Here is an 11,103-nt window from a genome sequence, read left to right as displayed (position 1 = left end):
GGTAACATGGTAACATGGTATCATGGTCTCATGGTCTCATGGTCACATGGTCACATGGTCTCGTGGTCTCATGGTCTCGTGGTCACATGGTCACATGGTCACATGGTCTCATGGTCTCATGGTCTCATAGTCACATGGTCTCATGGTCACATGGTCTCATAGTCACATGGTCTCATGGTCACATGTTCTCATGGTCACATGGTCTCATAGTCACATGGTCTCATGGTCACATGGTCTCATGGTCACATGGTCTCATGGTCACATGGTCTCATCGTCACATGGTCTCATGGTCTCATGGTCACATGGTCTCATGGTCACATGGTCTCATAGTCACATGGTCTCATGGTCACATGGTCTCATAGTCACATGGTCTCATGGTCATATGGTCTCATAGTCACATGGTCTCATGGTTATATGGTCTCATGGTCATATGGTCTCATAGTCACATGGTCTCATAGTCACATGGTCTCATGGTCATATGGTCTCATAGTCATATGGTCTCATAGTCACATGGTCTCATAGTCACATGGTCTCATGGTCATATGGTCTCATAGTCACATGGTCTCATAGTCACATGGTCTCATGGTCATATGGTCTCATAGTCATATGGTCTCATAGTCACATGGTCTCATAGTCACATGGTCTCATAGTCACATGGTCTCATGGTCATATGGTCTCATAGTCACATGGTCTCATAGTCACATGGTCTCATGGTCACATGGTCTCATAGTCACATGGTCTCATGGTCATATGGTCTCATAGTCACATGGTCGACACATTTCAGCCATCGACGCTTCTTATTCTAGCACTTCTAACTTGTCGAAGTTGCGTGGAGCTTCTGTCCTGTTGTGCTAACGCTAACGTAGTAGCACCAGTTAGCGGATTCATTTATGTGCACAAGATTAAATATCATCTTCTTGCATATTTTAAACAGCTCCCGAGGTCACAAGGGGACGTTATGGAGCGTCGTTGATGAAGAAAGACGTAAGTAACTTGAAAACAAACCTTTTTTTCCCAGAGTGCACGGCGTCAGGACACACGCAGCCAACTGTGTGCGCTGTGTTCAACTCTATTGCAGAAGACTCGTTGTGTTGTCTCTCTCGGCGAAGAGATCACACAACAAATGATTTTCTTAGTTGCTTTACATTATGTTCCCTGCAATAATTACTGTACTTTTATAACACACATATTATTATTATTGTTATTATTATTATTATTATTATTCTGTTCACTTTGATGCTATTTTCCTGCTTGTTTTGTAATGTTGCATATTTTGAAAAGTAAAAGGCGTTCGTTCTTCGTCTTGACGTCAGTGTCAAACTGACTGGAACACTTCTGAGCTACAGCCGGACCGGACGAGTCCACGTCGGACCGGATCGATCCAGAATCCCTCATGCAACCCTTCCACTGGGTTTAGAGTCCTCTGAGTCCAGTTCAGGGTGAACAGCGTTCAGGCTCAATGCGGATCAGGCAAAGAGTTTGGTTTATGAGTTAAAGCAGCGTCTGGATCCTCCTTCAGTCTGGACCCTCATTCAGTCTGGACCCTCATTCAGCCTGGACCCTCCTTCAGTCTGGATTATCCTTCAGTCTGGATTATCCTTCACTCTGGATCCTCATTCAGTCTGGACCCTCCTTCAGTCTGGATTATCCTTCAGTCTGGATCCTCTTTCATGTTTCACTACCAGCAGATCCTGAAGAGTTCCCGCTCACAGTTTCCTCTCTTTTCCCATTAAAGTGTGACCTGAATTGGAGCCAGTGGAGAGACCCTCCACACATTCATCCTCCAGCCTCTTCTAAGACATCTCGACCCATTTGTTTTTTTTAGGGGGTTGAACCCACAACCTTTAACAGTTCAAGCATTACAGAGGTCCAACGCTTCACTCAGCCAAATCACCAAACCTGCAGGTATGTTTTTTGGAGCTGCATTGGCCTCATAACCGTCGCCAACCAACATTCAAACATTCAACATTCAGTTGGAAGCTGGTTGTCCCCAGAAGGTCTCCGTCTCTTTATCCAATCACAGATGAGTTTGACTCTCAGGTTCACGGTCAAGAGCCCATCACCCTCGCAGCCATTTTGTACCCGTAGAGATGCAAACACCGCCCCAATGGAACCAATCAGCTGGTTCCCGGGGCCTCGGTGTCTTTGAGTCTTGATATTGTTTCCATTGGATGAAGCGTGTTGGTGTTCAATGAACGTGGCTCCTTCGGGAGAACAGTGACTATTCCTGTTGTAATTCCTTGCCTTTCATTTTTTATTTTTTGTCCACCGTGTCTCCATTAATCCACAAAAACAGAGAGAGAGGAAGTGAAAGCCACGAGCGGTTGTCGAAGAACGAATCTGAGCGGTGTTTTTTGTCCCCCCGGGATCAGGACCGGAGGTCTCAGAGGCGGTTCGGAGCGCATGGGGAGGTTTGCTAGTGGGGCGGGAATCAAAAAGGGAGGGTGGGGGTGTTTGGGCGGGGTGGTCGGTGGTTATAAGGAGGAGATCTTGACGGTGTCGTGGGTGTAGGCGGTGGCCCGGGTGTTGCGCAGGATGCCGGGGATCGGGGGCGCGGGCGACGGCGGCAGGCTGTCGTCGGGCGAGTTGGCGGGCGGCGTGGGGATGCTGATGATGGCGGCGGTGAAGTCCGGATCCCCGCAGTTCAGCTTGAGGTCGGTCATCTGGGCGTTCAGGCTGGAGCGGCTGAGCAGAGACACACAAAGACTGCTTCATTTCAAACGAGGAACCAATGAAAACCCCTTCAGTCAAGTAGACATTTTAATTATTGCTCTTTGTCGGAAGGGAATAAACAATGTTCTTGCAGTGGAATGTAATGTGCATAACTAAGCATTGTTCAAAACACAAGAAAAAAAGTGTTTGGAAACCAGCGTCTTGATTTATCTTCTACCTGGATGTCCACAAGGAAAGAAAAGTCTGTGTTAAACTGAAAACTCATCCTGAATGAAGCTACAAGCTATCTCACAGCTAAAATCAGCTGACGTTAGCTGTGAGCTAGCTCATAGCGTTCAGGTAAAGTTTGTGAGCTAGCTCGTCGTTCGAAGGGTTTAGCTAAAGTCTCTGAGCTAGCTCGTAGCGTTCAGCTAAAATCAGCTAGCTTTTGCTGTGAGCTAGCTTGTAGCGTTCAGCTAAAATCAGCTAGCTTTAGCTGTAAGCTAGCTCGTAGCTCGACTGCTGCAGCAACAACAACTGACTTTACGAGACTTTCAGCAGTCAGAAGTCCACCGAAGTTTGACTAGTCACTAAACTGGTTGTGTGTGTGTGTGTGTGTCTTGTTGTGCGTCTCTGTGTACGGTTGTGTGTCTCTGTGTACGTTTGTGGCGTGATGCAGGTGGACTTGAGGGTGTCCAGCTCCTGGACGCTCCCCCGGCTGACGGACACCGTGGAGTTGGCGAGGCGCATGGCGGCTCTCCTCCGGGCCCGGCGGGGGCAGCAGCCGGTGGAGTTGTTCTGCGCCCCCTGCTGGCTGGACAGGGAGGTGCTGCGACTCGTCCGGTAGCCCACCGACTCCGTGATGCACAACTCGCTGTAGTTCATCTCCTTTGTGAACTCGTGGTTCTGAGGAGAGAGAGAGTCGGGGTTCGGGTTAGACCGGCTCACTCCTGGTCGTAGAAACTGAGATTTAAATGTTTAAAAAAGCTTCAAAGGTTTTGCTTTCAAGGATTTGATCTATGATGAACTGACTCCTGAGGAAAACCAAGTCAAATTCAGCTTCAATTGACATTTCAGCTGACATTTGACTTTAAAAGTGTAACTTCAGAGCAAATCTTCAATTAAAACATTCAGATCTTGCTGAGCCTCACCGTGGTCTTCTCCAGGCAGTGCAGCAGGTGGTTGTGTTGATGCTCGAAGGCTGATCTGTTCTTCACACACAGAGCCGTGCTGTTGTTTTGTCGGTCCTAAACGCGACATCAAAAAATACAAGTTCACACAACTGGTTGTAATAAAAAGTCAATTTCAAAGGAGCAGAATGCCCAAAACATTTTGTGTAGTTCCAAGAAAAGTAGGGATAAAATATCACAAGATTTCTATCTGTAAGGATCCAAACTCGAGTAACATATATATATATATATATATATATATATATATATATATATATATATATATATATATATATATATATATATATATATAAAATATTTTACTTGTTTTACATTGGTCACTTCCTGTTCAGAGTCTCTGAACAGGAAGTGATGAATGTAAAACATCGAAGGCGGGCTGGAGATTTGAGAGATATTGAACTATATCGTCTGCATAGAGATGCATATGGAAGTACTTTAATGACCGTTAACCACATGTTGGCATAAGTCTGACTGCAGGTTCAAGCATGTTTATTTGCGTCACTATAAAATAATGTCACTTGGATCATTCAATGCTATGCTATGCTACGGTATGCTACGCTAACATTGTAGCTGATCCAGCAAACACCTTCATCAAAATAACACAAAATACTCCAAAGACTCTAAGAGATCTCTAGACACCTGCAACTTTTATTATTATAAGTTTTTAGCTTTTTTAAGGTTTTAATGACTTGTTTTGATTGGTTTTTAAATCTTCTTTCCTTTTGCACGATGTTTTGATGCTTGTAAGGGTTTCATGTGAACACTTTGAATCACCTGGTAGTTGAAGCTTGCATTACTTTACTTCATATTAAGAAGAGACAGAACTAGAGAGAAAATAAAGAAGATCACCAAATTCTTGAAGGCCAAGTTGATCATATTAATAATAATCTTTAAGCCTCTCTTCTGTCTTTTAATCTGATCCCCTCCATCTCGCTTCTTTTTGCTTCTGATCTCTCTTCATAATTCGTCCACATCTTTATGTTCCAATCCGTGACGTCTCAGAACAAACGCTCTTCTTCTTCTACGCTTTCTTCTCCTCTCTTCCTCAGCTTCACTTTCTTTGTTTCCCTCCTCCTCCTCCTCCTCCTTCTCCTCTTCCTCCTCCTCCTCTTCTTCACCCTCATTATGCCCTCTTTAAATCCAATAGTCGTTCCACTCTCCTGCTGAGCTCTGAGAGGGATTAAGACGGTGTGTGAGTGTGTGTGTGTGTGTCTGTGCGTGTGTAAGTGTGTGTGTGTGTGTGTGTGTGTGTGTGTGTGTGTGTGTGTCTGTGCGTGTGTGTGTGTCTGTGCGTCTGTAAGTGTGTGTGTGTGTGTGTGTGTGATATCAATCCACTCGCTACCTGAAGCTAAAATCCTCTTCTTTTTTTCTGAGACCTAGTATTCATCCTTTGGCTGCAGAAGAAGAAAATGAAGAAGAAGAAGAAGAAGAAGAAGAAGAAGAAGAAGAAGAAGAAGAAGAAGAAGAAGAAGAAGAAGATCTCACCCCGAGGGCTCGGTCTTCTTTGTACTGGAGGAATGCGTTGACTGTTCCTTTCTTTGCCATGCGGATTCGAGCCATGCGAACTTTCTATAGAACAGAAAACACAAGAAAACGGCACTGTCAGCACATCATACACACACACACACACACACACACACACACACACACACACACACACACACACACATACACACGCACACACACACACACACATGCATAATAGCATACAAAGTCCTGCACATCACGCAGTTTGTTGGTGATGTGTCGACACTTGAGAAGTTTGATAAGTTTAATAAATAGAATATGATTAATAACTTAATAACTTGGGGCTGGACCCAGAACCAGCTGGAGCCACCTACCTGCTGCGCTCTCATCTTGTCCGCTCTCTGGTTCTGGTGGTAGATCCGGCTGAAGTTGGACACGATGACCGGCACCGGCAGCGCGATCACCAGCACGCCGCTCAGCGAGCAGATGGAGCCGAAGATCTTCCCTGCGATGGTGTTGGGGACCATGTCGCCGTACCTGCAGGAGGAACACGTCACATGGTCAGAGGTCAGAGGTCACATGGTCACAGGGTCACACAGTCACTGATCACATGGTCGCACGTCACATGGTCAGAGGTCACAGGGTCACATGGTCACAGGGTCAGAGGTCACAGGGTCACAGGTGACAAGGTCACATGGTCACAGGTCACATGGTCACAGGGTCAGAGGTCACAGGGTCACAGGGTCAGAGGTCACAGGGTCACAGGTCACATGGTCACAGGGTCAGAGGTCACAGGGTCATAGGTGACATGGTCACAGGGTCATAGGTGACATGGTCACATGGTCACAGGTCACAAGGTCACATGGTCACAGGGTCACAGGTCACATGGTCACAGGGTCACAGGTCACATGGTCACATGGTCACAGGGTCACAGGTCACATGGTCACAGGGTCACAGATCACAGGTCACAGGGTCAGAGGTCACATGGTCACAGGTCACAGGGTCACAGGTCACATGGTCACAGGTCACAGGGTCACAGGTCACAGGGTCAGAGGTCACATGGTCACAGGTCACAGGGTCAGAGGTCACATGGTCACAGGTCACACGGTCACACGGTCACACGGTCACAGGTCACAGGTCACATGGTCACAGGTCACATGGTCGGTCAGCGTGTTGACCTCTCCAACATGTTTTAAAGGTTTGAATGGACTGAACTAGTAGAGATGTTTTCTAGTCTTCTGACCACAAAGCTAAAAGCTCTTTAACACGTCATCATTCACCCATTCATACAATGATGGGAGGGGCCACCCAGATGGGAGGAGCTACCATGATGGGAGGGGCTACCGTAATGGGAGGAGCTACTGTGATGGGAGGGGCTACCAGTGATTTACATAAAACATTAAAAACATCAAAACAAAATGCAGAAAAAAACCAGAATTAAAAACAATTAATAACATTCATTAAAACATTAAAAACAGCCAGAAAACAAAAAATTGAATAAAAGTTGCAGTTTGATAAATAAAAGTAGTGAGATGCAGAAATGTATTAATAACAGAAAAAAACACATTATAGATGTATCAGCAGCTTTCTGCAAGGTTAACTATTCATTTATATCTATTTCCTTACATTTTTAAATTATTATTACTATTTTATGTAACTGTAAATGTGAATGTTGGTGCACACACACACACACACACACACACACACACAGGTTGCAGGTTGCAGGTTGCCTCATGCGGCCTTCACCTCTCACCTGTACATCATGTAGACAGGTAAAGTACTGTACATCAGATATACAGGTAAAGTACTGTACATCAGATATACAGGTAAAGTACTGTACATCAGATATACAGGTAGTACCTGCTGCAGGGGATCACATCTCAGTCCTTCAGAAATAAGAGACCTTGTCGTCTGCGTTAATGCTTATATCTGAATATCTGAGAGGTAATTTACTGTATTTCTTTTCCTTTGAAGCTCAGAGTTCACGTGTTTCATGATGAATTTCAGTGAAGGACGAAAATCCTCCAAATTTAAGAATTACAACAAAAAAAGAGTAGGAAAACTTGTTTTAAAGTCATAAAAGTAAAATGCTATTCATTCCACTAAATGCACATTCAATGGGATCAAACATACAAAACCAACAGTGAGATAAAACCCAACTGCCCCTTTTAGTTTCAGGTTTAATTAACTGTGAAACGACGGCGAGAGGAAGGATCTTTGACAGTAATCTGCTGATTGAGAGCGCGTTGGCGCTCAGAGTCTCCGTGTGATAAAACCACTTGGGTCAGTTTTACTGGACCTGCAAGCGTCTTCAGCGGGAAGCGATGCTGCAGCCGGCAGCCGATCGATGTGATAACAACAAGGCCGAGCCGATCCACGTGATAGCAAGAGGGCAGAGAGGAGGCTAATCTGTAAACTTGTTGGCTGAAGAAGCTCAGAGGAATCAATGAGACGTCCGACTGAGGCCAAACAGCAAGTATGAGCCTCTGGTACTGGACCTAGAGCAGGATCCTGACATATCACTCTTTTTGTTTATTTTTGTGACATCAGATTTGGTTTTTAGCTGGCATAAATGATAGAGAAATGCAACGTTCATATTTCGTCGTACCTTAATTCAGTTGAACCGACTAAAATAGTTAAGAGGTTTTGGTTCGGGTTATAGCTAACGAGTAAGCTAACGCAGTTCAGTTTGCGTTAGCTAGTGAATCAGGCCTGTGTGCAGGGACCAGTTGTCACGGATTGGTCATCTTTTTGGGGATCTGCTCAGGTTGGACACCATCCTGATGAAAACGCCTCTGGGGGATTGAACATACGCTCTCCCCTTGGTTAGCAGTTATGAAGAGTTTGGTCCAGTTTAGCTAACGAGTCTGCTAAACCAGTTGGTTCCAGTTTAGCTAACGAGTCTGCTAAACAAGTTTAGTCCAGTTTAGCTAACGGGTCAATTTGGCAGCTAAAGGTCAGAGCTAACGTTGGGTATACTTGTTCATTGAGCGATGGATCGGTTCAGATGAAACAGTTGGATTCTGTTTAGCTATCGGGTCAGTTTGAAGACTAAATCCTCACTTTATATGATTTAATCCTCAGCAGCTACAACAGTGAAGTCCAGGTTAGCTGGCGGCTCAGTGCAGCTAATAAGCCGCAGTGTTAGTCAGTTGATTAGCAGCTATTATCGTCTCCTAAACACGTCCCAAAAGTTTGACTCTTGTTTGTCTGAGTACACGTCAAATATGAGCAACAGCTGCTGACTCAGAAGATGCATATTCTGAACTTTCCATAATGCAAATGAATCATAACAAGAGGACGATAACCCCCGAAAGCAAATGAAGGTCAACCTCATAAACGTCTCGCCTCCTCGGTGCTGAGCAAGAAGCAGATGCAAATTAGCGATAGCTAAAATCTGATACTGTGCATTAAATGGTAATACATTTATGTTTTAACTGTACGTGGTCCCTTTTAAATATATATATATATATCTATATCTATATCTATATATATAGATATAGATATAGATATATAGACACAGCAGACTTTTGGAGAAAGACACCCAGCGGCCGGACTTCCTGTTTCATCGGCTTCATGCAAACGTTTCACACCTGCTCGCTAACCCGCAGGTTTGGCTTTATTATGGGCTGTGTGTGCGGAAACAAGATGGCGACCTTGAGGCTTCAAAACTGCCTCAAACCAGTCTGAAAAAGGTCCAGTCTGAGGTTAGCCTAGCTTAGCACAAAGACTGGGAGCAGGGGGGAACTGCTAGCTTTCAGCTCCTCAGGGTTTTTTTGCTAAGCTAGGTTTAGCGTGACCTATACATATATGTGTATATATATATATATATATATATATATATATATATATATATATATATATATATATATATATATATATATATATATATATATTCAGCAACATCTGCACAACATCATACAATGAAGATAAAAAAGTGGCCTCAAAAACAAAGTCTTACTCTTCAACTTCCAATGATAGACACACACACACACACACACACACACACACACATTCGCACACACACACACACACACACACACACACACACACACACACACACACACACACACGCACACACACACACTCCGTGAGTGCCGACTGCGTTCTGTTTGCTTCTCTCAGTAAAGTTTATCCTCGTTGTAATAAATATGTTTAATATCATTGTTTTATTTTATTTCATGATCTTTAATCGCAGCACATTTTCTACGAGCAAAGAAAAAAACATGAAGATCTTCAACCTGTGTGTGTGTGTGTGTGTGTGTGTGTGTGTGTGTGTGTGTGTGTGTGGAGCTGCTAATGTTAAATAATGGATGGCAGCATTAGTCGGCTTGTTAGCAGAGAGACACAGAGAGAGGAGAAAGTTTCTATTCTCTACCTCCTTCATCCCTCCATCCCTCCATCATCCCTCCTTCATCCCTCCTTCATTCCTCCATCCTCGCTCTACACATTTCCTTAATTTCCTTCTTCTATGTTGCCCTTTTGCCTCTCTCTCTCTAACTCTCCTCCATCTCCCATTTCTCCCCTACTCTTTCTCCGGGGTTATTATCTGCTGCAGGACGAAGCCAAGGAGGAGGAGGATGAAGAAGAGGAGGAAGAGGACGACGAGGACAAGGACGAGAAGGAAGAGGAGGAGGACACATGGAGTGGTAGCTTGACACAAAGCCAGAGGAGAGAGATGGAGGACGGAGGGAGGAAAGAGGAGAAGGAGGGAACACAGAGCGGTCAAGAGCGAAGGAGAAGAGCTGATGACAGAAGTTAATCTGAGGTCAAATCCCCCAAAACATGTCTGAGTGCCGGAAAGAAACAAAACGTATCTTTATTATTTCTGTTGGTCATCATTCAGCTCACTATCACATTTTCTATGTACTTATATTTATACTGGACGAAATAAACTAGCAGGATAAATAATAAATCCCCTTTAATGTGTTTAAAGGATTAAAAGCTGCATTCTCTCTCCTGACCACCAGGGGGTGACTCCTCTGGTTGTATAGAAGTCTATGCTTCATGTGTTAAAGCTGCATTCTCTCTCCTGACCACCAGGGGTCGACTCCTCTGGTTGTATAGAAGTCTATGCTTCATGTGTTAAAGCTGCATTCTCTCTCCTGACCACCAGGGGGTGACTCCTCTGGTTGTATAGAAGTCTATGCTTCATGTGTTAAAGCTGCATTCTCTCTCCTGACCACCAGGGGGCGACTCCTCTGGTTGTATAGAAGTCTATGCTTCATGTGTTAAAGCTGCATTCTCTCTCCTGACCACCAGGGGGCGACTCCTCTGGTTGTATAGAAGTCTATGCTTCACATATTAAAGCTGCATTCTCTCTCCTGACCACCAGGGGGCGACTCCTCTGGTTGTATAGAAGTCTATGCTTCACATATTAAAGCTGCATTCTCTCTCCTGACCACCAGGGGGCGACTCCTCTGGTTGTATAGAAGTCTATGCTTCATGTGTTAAAGCTGCATTCTCTCTCCTGACCACCAGGGGGCGACTCCTCTGGTTGTATAGAAGTCTATGCTTCATGTGTTAAAGCTGCATTCTCTCTCCTGACCACCAGGGGGCGACTCCTCTGGTTGTATAGAAGTCTATGCTTCATGTGTTAAAGCTGCATTCTCTCTCCTGACCACCAGGGGGGCGACTCCTCTGGTTGTATAGAAGTCCTTTTACTTTTAGCTACTTAAGTACACTTTGATGCTCGTATACTTTAATACTTCTTATCAAAGTCATTCTTCTGAGTACTTCTTCTGGTTCATGAATATGGGGATTTCCTGATAACGGTGAGCAGAACACTGTCCCT

The 11,103-nt window shown here is 44.6% G+C and overlaps 1 protein-coding gene across 5 annotated transcripts in view; it reads right to left on the bottom strand.

Annotated features, from left to right (window-relative positions):
- Positions 1 to 1,373: 1,373 nt before the first annotated feature.
- kcnd1 (potassium voltage-gated channel, Shal-related subfamily, member 1) overlaps positions 1,374 to 11,103 on the bottom strand; it is a 28,872-nt gene continuing 19,142 nt past the window's right edge. For 4 of the 5 annotated variants that reach the window (XM_068598066.1, XM_068598065.1, XM_068598068.1 and 1 more), the window contains 5 exons: positions 5,684 to 5,846; positions 5,328 to 5,411; positions 3,804 to 3,899; positions 3,314 to 3,558; positions 1,374 to 2,706 (listed from right to left, as the gene is read on the bottom strand). In XM_068598066.1, coding sequence (XP_068454167.1) covers positions 2,475 to 2,706; positions 3,314 to 3,558; positions 3,804 to 3,899; positions 5,328 to 5,411; positions 5,684 to 5,846 — 820 coding nt within the window. In that variant the 3' untranslated portion in view covers positions 1,374 to 2,474. The remainder of the gene's footprint in view (positions 2,707 to 3,313; positions 3,559 to 3,803; positions 3,900 to 5,327; positions 5,412 to 5,683; positions 5,847 to 11,103) is intronic. The other variant, XM_068598069.1, reaches the window with a different exon arrangement.

The sequence above is a fragment of the Clinocottus analis genome, unplaced genomic scaffold, assembly GCF_023055335.1.
Source record: "Clinocottus analis isolate CAN_PGR_092001 unplaced genomic scaffold, fCliAna1.0.p SCAF_4, whole genome shotgun sequence".
In the NCBI taxonomy this organism is placed as follows: Eukaryota; Metazoa; Chordata; class Actinopteri; order Perciformes; family Cottidae; genus Clinocottus; species Clinocottus analis.
The sequence above is the reverse complement of the archived record's forward strand: the minus strand, read 5'-3'. Positions and strand labels throughout refer to the sequence as shown.